At 42.1% G+C, this 14,262-nt stretch overlaps 1 protein-coding gene across 15 annotated transcripts in view; it reads left to right on the forward strand.

Moving 5' to 3' along the window:
- The window catches only part of Esrrg (estrogen-related receptor gamma), a 618,195-nt gene that overhangs the window by 385,572 nt on the left and 218,361 nt on the right, over window positions 1-14,262 (forward strand). The window contains exon 1 of one of the 15 annotated variants that reach the window (NM_001401443.1): window positions 11,778-12,004. The exons of the other annotated variants lie outside the window; for them this stretch is intronic. Within the exon in view, the coding sequence (NP_001388372.1) occupies window positions 11,949-12,004 (56 nt within the window). The 5' untranslated portion in view covers window positions 11,778-11,948. Of the gene's footprint in view, window positions 1-11,777; window positions 12,005-14,262 lie in introns of those variants that run through there. 15 annotated transcript variants of the gene reach the window in all.

Here is a 14,262-nt window from a genome sequence, read left to right on the forward strand (position 1 = left end):
CATAAGCAAAAAGGGAGGTGCTATTTTGAAAAATATCTCTGTGTGTATGTGTATGTGAGAGAGAGAGCAAGACAGAGAGGGGGGCAGAGAGAGAGAGAGAGAGAGAGAGAGAGAGAGAGAGACAGAGACAGAGACAGAGAGACAGAGAGAGAAAGATAGAGAGAGACAGAAAGATAGAGAGAGACAGAAAGATAGAGACAGAGACAGAGAGAGAGAGACAGAAAGAGAAAGAGAGAGAGAGAGAGACAGCGAGAGAGAGACAGAGACAGAGACCAGAAGAGGGCGTTCTGTCCCTCCAGTTGGAATATAACAGTTTATGAGGCATCTGAAAGGTGTGCTGGGAATCAACTCAGGTCCTCTGAGAGGAACAACTACTCTGAACCTGAGACAGACACCTTGACAGTCTCCCTTCCCTTAAGCTAATTGTTCCAACACTAGAACACAGAGAAAGGACTTTCCCAGAGCGCACAGCCAGCTTTTTGTAGAGCTGTGAGAGTCACGCAGGTTACCCCAACCAATGGATCCTTTTCCTTTCCCTTCACATCAGTGATTATCGAGGCACCTTGAGTACAGGTGAAGCCTTTTCCCACCGAGCAGCATCTCCCATCCTGCATCTGTGTACCTGCTTTTGATTGTTTAGTTTGGATGATGTTTCTTCCTTCTGCTTCCCGTATATGATTACGAATGATGCGAGCTCTGTGTTAAGTGATTTACTTGCAGTTCTCAAACTTGGCTGCAGACCCTAAGTATCTGGGGAACTTTACAAATTCCTGATGCCAAAGATTATAAATAACTTATCTCAGAGTTTGGGGGCTCACTGATCTATATAGACTGTCTCCTTCAACCCCCTTAGCCACAGGTGAGGCTGGAGTCATCCCCATTTTAAGAAATGAAGAGACCAAGACATAGAAGGGTTGACTCCCTTAGTTCCCAGGTCCCTCAGCTTGAGATGGAGAAAGGCATAAGTGTATTTTTCTCATCCTCAGAGTTGGGAGGTTCAGTCCAAAAAACAAACAAAAAGCCCCTTTTCACAACTCAAAATAGATCTCATTTAATAAGTAGCTAATTGAAAAACTACTAAAACATTGACAAGATTTCATCCCTCACACACTTGATACATACTTACAAAAAAGAATCAAGCTGGGTGGTTATGAAATTGGTGTGTGTGGGGTCGTGTGGGTGTGTTCTGTATGGTGCCCCTTAGAGGGACATGGGAGCATTTTCTGTCTGCTATGTAAACTGTCTTGGTTTACACGTCGTTGCTGATAGAATAGCAGGCCGACCCACAGGGGAAAGGTTCACTCTGTGATATTACAGAATTTATTTATAAAACATAAGGCTCCCTGGAGTTCGGGCACATGAATTCAGACTATGAAAGAGTGTTTACATCTGCTCTCTATACATCTCAAACTGTTGCTGGGATTGACGGATTGAATAGTCCTAACTGCTCAGCTGACGGAAGTGAGGCTGATGGTGGCCAGGACTTGGGCAGGACTGGAAAGTGGCACCAGCAGCAGGAGCACAGTACAGCTTGCCTTGTCTGGATTAATTATCTTAACTAATAAGAGAAAACAAAATGCTGCCGCCATGTTTCTTTCCAGGTGCTTTAAAGAAGTGTTACATTCTAGTACTTTGCAGGAGAAACCCCATTCCATTACAGAGCAAAGAGGCAGGATAAGTCTGAAGAAAGCCCACATGCAACAATGTTGCATTCTGTAAATTCATCAGAGTTCTTTTTGTTTCATGGGAAATCGTGGGGGAAATTCCAGGCTGCTGTGATCTTCTAAACTCCTTGTTAATTAATTAATTAATTAATTAATTAATTAAATTGAGAGGGTTATTTCTTGCTTTTGTTTGTTGCTAGTTTTGTATTTTGCTTGCTTGCTTGCTTGCTTTTGGGGGCGTTTTCTGGTTGTTTTTTGTTTTTGTTGGTGGTGGTAGTAGGATTTTCGGTTTTTGTTTTCTTCTTCTTGTTGTTTTCTTGTGCAGTACCTAGGGTTGAAACCAAAGCCTGGTGCATGCTAAGCCAAGCCTTCTCCCACTGAGCGGTATCCCAAGCCCTGTGCTTGAGTCTTCATAAGAAATACTTACTCCTTCCTGAGCTTTTGGGTCTCTCTGATGAGAAAGACTTTTTGTCTGGGGGCAGCAGACGAGCCATGAGGGGGCGCAATGGCAAACCTTGCCAAGTGAAACCCCCAGTTGAGAAGGGAAAAGCAGAGCTGGGGTCTCCCTTTGAGTGTTCTGAGCTCTTGTTGGTGTCTCAGGCATTTGCTCACTGAGAAGCTCATGAATGTCAAGAGGGACCGACACATAGCAAGGCGGACAGTGGTGAATGGCCGCTGTATTATGCTTTCTGAAGCAAAGCTTCCTGGGGACCCACAGATACAGGCAACCCATTGCTTGCTTTTCTGTGTGGCCTTTTAAGAGGACACAAGGAAGAGGCATAAGAAACAGCTTGAGCTCAGAAACAGTAACAATGTAGAATTAAAAAATTAATACATAAATCAGGGTGTGACTTTGCAATGTCTGGGTGTCTTTGAATAGCCAAGGTTCCTCACTTTTGCTATCTATTTAAAGAAGATAGTAATGACTAACATAATAATGGAATAATGGAATTTCCACAGCTCATACAAAATGATTGTATGGAGCCAAAAGAGGCCCAACTGGGAGATAGTCTACTTGCTGATTATCATTTTAAAATGTCAACAGCCAAAACTTCCAGGGTTCAAAGTCAAGTTTTTAGGCCTGGTGGCAGGCACCTTTACACACAGAGCCATCTCGCTGGCCCCTTTGTTAATTTTTCACTACCTTGTTTAGAGTTCTAATTTATCAAAGAGTGAATTAAGCTCCTTTCCCCTCTAATGAAAATTGTCTTTGATTTATCTAGCTTACTAATTCAATACTTTGGAAGAAAGAAGGAAAGAAAGAAAAAAAAAAAACCAAACAGGTTCTTTGTGTTACTCTGATTCCTGTAACTCAGACTTTGATTGCTTGAACTTCGAGAATGGGAAGGTTTTGGGATGGCGGGGCGCATTGAAGGGGGGGGCCTGGCATCTTTAGGCATAGCCTGCCAGTCCCTCAGAGTTATGTTGTTTGCCCTACTATACAAGAAGAATAGGAGGGGTTCTTTGTCTTCATTTTGTATCCAAAGTTTGGTTCCCTTCTCTTTTTTTAATTTAAATTATCCAATCTTTATTTTTCTGTGTGGGTACATGCTTTTCATGGTATACCTGTGGCGGTCAAAGGATAACTTGTGGGAGCTGGTTCCCACATTTTAGTATGTGGGCCCTAGGATCAAACCCAGGTGGGTGATTATGCTTTGTGGCAAGGCCGCTTGCTAACCTTAGTGTGGTTTTCTAGGAAACAACAAACAATGGCCTTACTAATATGATGTGTTCACATCAGGGTTCAACTCTAGTGATGAAGCACCGAATACAAGAACAGGACTCGAGGGCTGGGGGAACAGCTCACCTGGTAAACTGCCTGCAGGTGTACGCATGGACATTTGATCCCCAAGTCCCAAGGAAGAGAGCAAGGCATGTGATCCCTATGTGAGTGCACATGTGGATCTGCACAAACAACCACACAGGGCTTGCTTGTGTCCTCTGTAATGTTAGCTCAGCACCTCAGAGAAATAGAGGCAGTGTGGTCCTTTTCCTGTGGGCATTTGTCCACAACCCATCAAGAAAATCTTAATGGGATGAATTTTAAGAAATACCATTTCCTAACGCAAAAACTGTATGCGGTGCACCAGAGATGGTCTGGTCACCATACATATCTGAGCTATTGTTTTAGAAAGTAGAGTTGCCCTGCGCCAGAGTGCATCCATGGTGCCCGTTTGGGCCACAGCGATAGTTACTGATGGAGCCTCTTTATTTGTTTTTCATTATCCAAAATTCGGTCAATATGAATATTTGGAAAACTGAAAATAAAAAGATGAACGAAGCCACGCCCCCAGCTCCTCACTGGCTATCCAGTAGCTCATCCCAAAATGGCGGCTGAAGCCCCGCCCCAGATTCTGGCCTTGGCTTGACATCGTACTCTGATCTTTTTCTCCTCCCAACATCCTTTCTTTTCTCCATTTAACTAACAAAAGCAAAGCAAACAGCAGCAGCAGCAGCAGCAGCAGCAGCAGCAGCAACAACAAAAACCCTTCAGTTTTCAAATTTCTTTATACTACACCAGTCAGCGAGGCCACCGTAAACTGAATCCCCATTTAACAGCGGAGGAGCAGTCACTGTGAGTTCATTTGCTCGTTCGTTCGTTCGTTCGTTCATTCATTCATTCATTCATTCATTCATTCATTCATTCTGGCATCCACTCATTCATCCAGGATATGTTCTTCAAGTTTCTGAGGTATTGATAAAACTATTTGCCAAGTCCCATTACTGGCTCTCGGGATGCCATCAGACTCAGCCTGGCCCCACGAATTGCAGTTAGTGTTGGAGTGGGGGGCGGGGGACACTAAGCGTTTTGTAAAAACTATATCTTCAAAGGAAATCACTACCCCCAAATCTATCTATGTTAGATGAGAGAGGAGGGAGAGTTAATTTACAACAGCCCACTAATTCCTTCTTCCTTAAAAAATAGTACTTTCGGGTTGGGTATTTAGCTCAGAGGTAGAGCACTTGCCTAGCATGAGCAAGGTCCTGGGTTCGGTCCCCAGCTCCGGAAAAGAAAAAAAAAGGACTTTCAGGGGTTGGAGAGTTGGCTCAGCAGCTAAGCGTGCACACAGCTCTTGCAGAGGCCTGGGAAGTTCCTGGAATCCACATTAGGCAGCTCCCAGATGGCTGATAACTCCAGCTGCAAGGCATCTGATGCTCTCTGCTGGCCTCTGTGGGAACTGCACTTGTGTGCACAAACCCAACACACACACACACACACACACACACACACACACACACACACACACACACCACACAAACACACACACACATACAATTAAAAATAATGATGTGATTTGAAAAGAAAAAAAAGGATGTCATTTTAGAGATTCTACTCTGCTTTGAGGACAACGTATATATGTGGGACTTATTTCTTGGGTCTGAATGTGTCCTAACTCTTCAGAGGACCTTTGTCCTTGGAACACTCAGATCTCAGTGTCCCCTATTCCTGTGTACCGCTGTATTGTCGATAGCTGTGAATTTGACACTGACAGCCTGTTGCTAACCAAGCTAGGAGAGGAAAGAAATGCAGAGTTTCTGTTAGGGATGGCCTCACCATCCAGGTGTCTAACCTGTGCTAAGGCTCTTAGCTATCCGGAGCAGTGAATCTCTAAGGTAAAAAGATTGAACTCCTAACCCAGGCTTATCCCAGCTTCTAATTCCCCATTGTCCAAACTCACTGCTCTGCCATGAATGCCATGCATTCAACATAGGAGACAAAGTTTTACAAAGAAACAGAGTTCTTGCTCTATTTGATCAGCAGAGCTGTGTGAACGTATTCTTGCCTGGGAAGAGTAAGCCAGCATCACTGTTGACTGGCCTGAACTACTTCAGTGGAAGGTTGTGAAAGAAGAGATTCGGAAGGGTGTTTTTTTCTCTCTCTCCTTGTTTGGGGAACATTTTACAATTGAATTATTTGTAGAGCCTGCCAATTCTATCAACTTTCCTAGTACTGTCCTCCTCATCAGACAAGATGGCTGCCATGAAAGCATTGCCCAGTGGTCTGTCTCCCAGGTGGATGTAGATTCTGTCAAGTTTAAGACTGCCACCCTTGTACTTCATTTTCTTCTGTTTTTAATTAAGACCTCGAATGACTCAGAGATGGAGTTCGATTGACTTACAATACCATTCTCTTATAACTTTCCTTTCAGTTGGATTTCAAAATATTGCTAATACTAAGAGAAAGCTCACGTTAAGGAGGGGAATCGTTAGGATTTATTATCCAAACTGCAGGATTTTTGAGCATCTAAAGAGGGATGGTTGTCAGTCCTAGGACTAGGATAACGGGCTCAAACAAGAATGACCCTAGCCCAGTAAGTCATAAGCCTTCCACCCGTAACCCCGGCCAAGCATTTTACTGAGTTAGTTTAACTTGTTGAATTGTGATAACAATTCTATAAAAACCTGTTTTCTCAATTCCCATTTGATACAGAAAGAAACAAAAAGTTGCCTAGGTACAGTGACTGGATACTAACACCTTAATCTCTCTCTGGGTCACTGGATTGTGAACCCTGACCTATCTCAGAGCAGGCTGAGGCTCCTTCCTATAAGCCCCTTTAAGTCTCTTGGTTTCTGCAGGTATGAGGGACACAGTCCTAATTAATCAGGGTTGGTTGAGGGAAGCAGATTTTTATCAAGCACGGTCATTTGTGAAACAGATCCTTAGAAGTTTGCCAGCTTCTAACATTAAAAAAAAAAAAAAGTCTAATGAACTCTTTCAGCCCGTGTATGGGGATATCTGATGGCACGATCGATCTCGGTCTCTTTTCTGTTTTTTAAACTAGTCCTTTGAAATTCTGGACAAAAAGGGTTAATGGAAACTCTCAGAGTAGAAACCTTTCAAATTATATTGATAATCATCAGGGGAAAATGTGCTTTTGTGTGTGTGTGTGTGTGTGTGTGTGTGTGTTTCATGGAATACACATACACACACACACACATTTCTCCTCAGATATGCTGTATATGCAATGTGGTGGCTAAGGTGGGTAATTTGGTCCTTTTGCTGGCATCAAACCGTGCATTGATATTCAGAAGTCTGTCATATTTGTTCCGCCCCTCCCCCACTCTTTCCGCGTCCCCCACTCTGTTCTCTCAGAAGGAAACCACCCTTTATTTTGGACAACACGATCACACACACCATTGAGTCAACAATTTATAGCTTTTGAAAAATAGGGACTTTGTCCCCTCTTAGGTTCATTGTTTATCATAATCTCAAGTGAAAAGGCTAATTTACCCTTTCTATAGGAATATTTTAAGCTTGATTATCATAATATTACAGCCGCCTGAAAAGGTCTAAAAACGGGACATTGACCTTGAATGTTTTCTGCATTTAGCTCGTGGTGCTTAACATTCAGGAAAGAATGTAACTGCAGCTCATTTATTAATGTATAATTTCTCGATGTTAACTATGGCTCCGTCGATGCATGCCATGCAGTCTGCACAAAGCTTACAGGATGCCCTAACATGTATCTGATATTTTACAAGAGCGAGGGGCCTTGGAAATACAATGTAACGAAAGTCAGTTTTCCCCCTGGACTGACTGTAGTTTATAATTTAATTTTTACTGACACTTCCCCGTGTATATTATTAGCCTGACAAAACGCAAGCAAAATAATCCTGAATTAATTAAACAGAAACTAAATTGCCTCTAGTAGTTTCTCTGTCTCTCCCTGGCTTTTTACACACACACACACACACACACACACACACACACACACACACACACACAAACACACGCACGCGCGCGCGCGTGTGCCACTTGGAAAAAGAGTTCGGCGTGTTCTGGAAGTGAGACAATAGCCCCTTCCTCAGTGAATGTAGACTCTGTAATTTGGGGACGGGTTAGATAGATTTATGGGACAAGAGGTTTGTCAGAAGGCAAGGCTTTTATTAGTGCTTCTGTGGAAGCAACCACTTGCTACAGAAATGATTGCTTCTTGCCAATGGAGACGAGAATTTAAATATCTAAGTCTGTGCCCTGGAAATGAAAGGCAACACCAAGTGAGGTGTGGTGAATTGTGAGAGGTTCTGTAGCAGTGGAAAGCGGACTTGGATGTGAGTCTCTGCTCTCAGTGGGAAAGGTGCTAACTTAGGCAGGCACAAGAGAAGCTGGCTTCTGCAAGTGACAGAACAAGGGACAGTTAGATGAGGGGACCTGAAGAAGGCCACAGGGCTCCTGAGGGCAGTACAGGGGGCCTGGCATCTGACTGTGTGCTTGTTACCTAAGATGCTTTTCTGAAGATGTTTGTCATTGGTCTCCTTTGGGGTGTAAAGACAGTAGTCTCTGATAATCCTGGTTAGTGAGGTTTATATGCTAGTGTTCACTGTGCCGTGTACAATACGTCTAAGATAGTAGGAAAAGTATTTCTAACAGCCACTTTTCAATTGGCTAGGGACCTGAGGGGAGACACTTTTGAATGGTAGGATACAAGGCAAACTGGAATTATCAGTGCATTAGGCTGTTGGCTTTCAAATGCGCGACAAATGTCAGAAGTGCAGTGTGAAAAGGAGACCTTCAAACGCGCCAAAGACGATTTTAAGCAGCTCGATAGGTCTGTCCTATTGGTTCTCATAGACAAAGTTGAAAACTAAAACCATCAGAAATACAAGAATGACGGAGACTAAATTCCTCCTCATCTCTATCCAACCCCCAAACAGTGTTAGGATGTTTTAGGTCATGGTTTTGATGGAATGTAGTCAAAATTCTGCCATATACAATTCACAGGAGTCTGGCTCTTTTCCCATGTAGACATTGCTTGCTCCCGTTTCATTCAAAGAGAAATGAAACCTGTCCTCTGAGGGGTGCATTTGTTGAAGACATTCAGATATTCGTGACTGCATTGTCTAAGGAAGAAGAGATTGGAGTTCTTCAGAGACTATAGACCCAATGCCCGAGAGACTGATAGTGCCTAATTTATTTATATTCTTTGTGCAACAGTCCTCAGGGGTCTTTTTGTTTGACTCAATTTTTCCTGATTTGGGTGGACTCCTTGTGGTAAAATTGTAAAGCATATACACAGACCAACAGTACGTGTTTACCTAGGCTTTTGTCTCTTTCCTCCCATCTCTGAGGTGACTCTGTAGTTTTTCTGAGATTCTTGGGTGCTTAGTTCAGGTGGCACGTTTATTATTAATAATTCTCTGTCCCTACCTCTTCTAAGACGAGAGAGCTCTGTGGCTGGGACAGGCTTCTGATGCCGTGAGCTGTGTGTTTGTATACATTCCTGGAAGCTTCTTTGCAAGTTTATTGCAAATGGGCATTATTTTAAATTGGCTGCACCGGGTTCAAGATTACAAGTAGCACCTTAGGGTCTTGGGCAGGGCGTATACCACACATCACTTACCTAACACACATTACTGGCTCAGTGAGCATGTCTTTAGGGAAGGATCAGAAAAGAACGCCGTGCATGTCAGTGCATGTTTCTCAGTGGGCACAGAGGATAGACTGGTCCATGAGGCATGTGAGTCTAAGTATGTTTCCAAAATACACAGCAGAGAAATCAAATGTCCCCATATAAGAAAATTTTGGGAAATCAAAGATTACTTCTAGACCTTGTAGTGACTTTAAGACTCATTGGTGAATAATTGACTCTAAACCTTGTCTTTAAAGGGCCATTTCGAAGGAGTCACAATGAATGCTGTCACAGCGGCGTGATACAATGTGATTGAATATAGTATGGGGCACTGTACAAGTGCAGAGTGGAATACATTCTTTGGGGTATTAAGATGTGTCAAGTAGACAGAATGATTCTAAATTTTAAGTAAATATCCTGGGGGGAAAATAAGAAACTTCTGTTGGAATGTGAATATATATATACATATATATTATAATAGGTATATAAATCTATGGTTACTTTGAAATTTTTAACTTAGTAAAAGAAATCAGAGCAGTGTTTGAATGTTTAAAAGATGCTTTTCTTTCTATAGCAGTTTACGCCTTTGTGTTTCTCCAATTGCATTTTAGAGAAAAAGAACATATTTCTTGCAAAACGTCTTTTTATTTATTTCTTCACTTGTAAACTGATTCCATGTCTCATTTCAACTGAATAGGCAAATCTTTTAATTTTTTTTTAAACTGGGTGTCTGAAGAGTGCTTGGATTTTCTTCTCCATATCAAAGCTCTTTTAATTCAGTGCTCACAACCAAATTTACATCTTAATTGCAGAGTTCACATTTAACAATATAGGCAGCATAATGCTACTGGTAATTAAGCTTTTACTACCTGTTTTTATACAGTATTCTTAAGCACAGCCTTTTTCCCCCCTGTGTGAGCCCTGGTTCTAGAAACTTGTGTACATTTAAAACACACAGAGAAGGAATCAGATGCCTATCTTGGATTTAGCTAAATACATGTTGGAGTGGGGGGGGGGTGACAAAATCGTGCCTGTCATTTTATATTCTGAATTTTAATGTGGATGTTCTATTTTAGTGTTTTGTTCCTTAAAGACCTAGAAAATCTGAGAGGGCTGGGAGAGTTAAGTTCTGATGTGGTGAATTTAACACACACTGAATATCTGAGCTGTTTGAATTTGATCACAGAGGTTATCCTAATCCTACCCTATAAGACTTCAGATGCAGGAGGTTGGTAAGCAAGACAACTGAATTCTGTCAAAAGCCTAGGTCTTCCACTCCCCAGAAGGTAGCAGATAACAGCTAGAAATAGTTGCTATCTCTTTCAAATATGCATTTGGTTATATATATATATATATACATATATATACATATATATTTCTATAGTTTAAAATAGAACACAAAGATATTCTTATTATATGAGAATTAGAGGCAGCCCATACACTACTGTAAGAGGAAAAACATTGTTCTCTCTTACATTGTCTTTTATACTTTTGACTGAGTGGCCATAATTTTTGTACATTATTATCTGTCTGAAGCTGCTTCTTGTAGGCCAAGCTGTGGGGCAACATGCAAATATGATGAGTTAATTTTTTAAAATAAGCCAGGTGTGCTGTGTGTAGGAGCTCATAACCCGTGCTTTACCTCAATGCTAAATATTTGGATAAAATCACATCTACATATAATTTTATTTACATTCACATATAGATACGAATATAAATATCCACATAGATGAATATGTCTCCTGTACTGAAATAAGTACATGCTTCATCCTTTCGGCACACTGTTTCATGTTCTTGCCACAAAAACCAACCGTATATTGATTTTGTGCAAAGTACACTGATATTTAAGGTTCTTGTTGCCGCTCCCTGTCCCCGCCCTCGGTCAGTCTTCTCCTCAAACCTGGAAAGTGAAGTAGGCAGTGCAGCCTGAATTTGTTACCTTTGTTTTGAAAGGCTGTGTGCCTCATATGTCAGAGAGAGAGAGAGAGAGAGAGAGAGAGAGAGAGAGAGAGAGAGAGAGAGAGAATATTACCCACAGAATTTGCACAGGCCCTCTCTCCAACTGTATCGGTGCACTCTTTTCTTCTGTACTTCCGTGATGCTACCTTCCACCCCAGAGGGCTCGGCCAGTCAGTTCTTTTAGGCTGAAACCATGTCGAAGAAAGTCTTATTTTATTTTAAATGTTCTTTAGGTTAGGACACAACAAGGAAAGGTATTAGCAGAAGCCAAGGAGACAGCAGAACACACGCAGCAATAATAAGAATAGTAAGAGTAAGTAAAAAGCAGCCGTCCCCGGTGGAGAACTCAACACACAGAGTAAGGCCAGATAAACTTCCTTCCCCACCTTCCACAGCAGAGTCCTTCGGTCAAATTTATCGAATTGGCCTGAGTTCTTTGCAAAAACAAAATAGGTCTGGGGTTAGAAAACCAACCATAAATCTCTTCAGCGTAGAGTGAGTTAAGTTAGTTACGCTTGATATTTTCCCCTTTCTTTCTTTTTCATTTTTTTTTAAAGGTTCTCGGGGGTGGGGGTAGGAGTTAAAAGAATAATAAGGGGGAAGCTGCGGATCGCTGAGGCTTTTGCAGCCGGCTGCAGCTTTGCCCACCGTGCTCCGGGCAGGCGTTTGCCCTGCCTACCTGCAGGCTGCGGCTCGGGCGGCTCGCGTCGCCTCCCTCCTGATTGGGCAGCGGCCCCCCAATCAGAGGCGCTCCTGGGCCGGTGGGACTGCATATGTAAAGCCCTACTTCATATTAATAAGCTCCAATCGGGGCTTTAAGTCCTTGATTAGGAGAGAGTGTGCGAGCCTCGGTCCCAACTGGCCGTGCCTATGGGCTTGTCACCAGGAGAACGCGTGTGTTAATTGCACCGGGCTCTGTCAAGGAAACTTTGATTTATAGGTGGGGTACACAAATAATGGTTGCCGGGCGCACATGGATTCGGTAGAACTTTGCCTGCCTGAATCTTTTTCCCTGCACTACGAAGAAGAGTAGGTACCTTTTTTTTTCCTTTCCTTTGCAACTCGGCGTGGGGGTGCGTGTGTTCGGGAGAGTGGACCGGGCAGCGTGTGTGCACACGGATCAGCGTAGTGACCTGGGTGTTCGGTGCGTGTGGGTGCTTGATGGTGTCTGTCTGGTGCCTTTTGTGTGCAGGGTGATCTCCTAATTCAGTAAGTGGAGAATTGTTCTCCGACTCCAGTGTTACCTTTGAGGCAGCCCTGTGACTGTCACTAAAACAGCTGGGTGACAGTCACTTCTCTTTCAGGTGCTAAGAATAGGCGCTGGGCACCAATGCTCAGTGAACTGTTAAAATGCATCTTTTACCCAGATCCATTTTCCCTAGGAAAGATGTTTTAAAATACAATATTCAAAATGATTTATACTACTGAGTGCCTCTTATGTATTTGCAGTTTGACAGATATTTGAAACTCCCTGTCACCCTTTACCGTGCTGAGTTAGAGGCAAAATTGTACATTTATTAATTCTCCTTCAGAGAACAATTTAGCAACTAGCCCTGTGCTGCTCAGAGCCAGCGTAATGGTATTTGTGTGGTTAGCATTAACTCAGTACTTAACTGGCAAATCAGTCCATTAAGTAACATGAGATTTTCACACATTATAAATATTTAAAGGGGAGAAAACTGAAGACGAAACAGTAGAGACTTTAAAAAATAATCTTCCCTTAAATAGACAATGTGCAGGTCCTGAGTTTGGTTGATCATGTTCATATATATATATATATATATATATACATACATATATATGTATAATTAAACCCAGTTCGCTGATATTTATGGATGACTTCTTGGATATTCTACATATTTAGCTCATTAAAGGTCCAGAGCAGAACTAGGGAAAGCAAATTGGGCTTTTTTTGTGTAAATGAGGAGATCATAAACTTAACTTCAACCCACTGTTAAGATAAAATATCCATGGACCACGGAAGCTGTCACTGGTCTCTTTTGCTTTCCTGTTGAGTCAGTTAAATGGCTTTCACATTACAGTAATAGCAACTGCTATAATTTTTAAAAGAGCGCTCTTGGCAAACCCTTCTCCTGATAGACTGTGAAGAAAGCACAGAACTCTGAGCTGGGCCAGTGTGTTGGTGGTAAGAGTCCACTAGCTGTCCTCAGCAACTGCCCTTTGCATCGTAATCAAGGGAGGGACACGAGAAGCCGCTTGTAGTCTCCGGCTGCCTGTGTGTGTTTGAGTGTGCGTGTGAGTGAGTGTACGGTACGCACACGCTCTCACAGGAAGAGACTAAGATCGGAAACACTGAGAGGCTGTCTTTGCATCCGTTCGAAACACTTGAGGGAGAGCCAGCCTTAAAATGCTCAAGAAAAAAAATGAAACACAAACAAAGGTAAGACTGCCCAGTCGAGCACAGTGCACCTGGGATGGGAGAATTATAAATGTTCTCATGTCTATGAGAAAGCCTCAAGCTCACCCAGAGTCTGAACTTTGTCTCCCAAATAAACAAACAAAGCAAACTTTAAATATCCCTCCGAAGGCTTCATGGAAAAAGGAGTTTCCTTGAATTTAACTTCTTATACCTAATTTGAATAATTAGTTTAGATAAGCCTCTTAGAACAGATGTATTTAAATGAAACCAGGGCACATGCCCTTTGGCTTTGGCGCAAGATTCAAACTAGCTTTTCTCTTTCTTTCTTTCTTTCTTTCTTTCTTTCTTTCTTTCTTTCTTTCTTCCTTTTTGGCTCAATTAAAAGTCATCTTTTAAAAATCCAGATTTATTATGTGGGTGCAGTTGTGGTGGTTACGTGGTTCACTGGACAGACCGAAAGACCCAGGGCTGAGCAATGAATGCATCTGCCTCTCTGTCTCAATTAATAAACCGCAGAATTTATACATGCTATTAATATTCATAGTAATTGTGCCGGTTTCAACCCCATCACGTGTGTATACACAGAAATGAAACCTGAGTTATGCAATTTCCAAGGAAAATATTGGACCATCTCTGCTTAGGAGACTGTTAAAAAGATTCATGCAATTTATTGACCACCATTAAGAGAGCTTAAAATGTTAACCTCTAACTATGTAAGTACATACATTTTTTTTTAATTTTAGGAAAGGCGCCAGCACTTACAAGAGCACAATGCTGTAACGCTTGTTTCCCACTGAATAGCAGTAATAGCTGATAACATAAATAGACGGAAATAATGTATCTGCTGGTTTTGACACATGTGTCTGTGTAATCATTCTAAATGAGTGCGCTCCTCTCACGAATCCCT

This window comes from Rattus norvegicus, chromosome 13, assembly GCF_021556685.1.
Source record: "Rattus norvegicus strain SHRSP/BbbUtx chromosome 13, alternate assembly SHRSP_T2T, whole genome shotgun sequence".
Taxonomy (NCBI): Eukaryota; Metazoa; Chordata; class Mammalia; order Rodentia; family Muridae; genus Rattus; species Rattus norvegicus.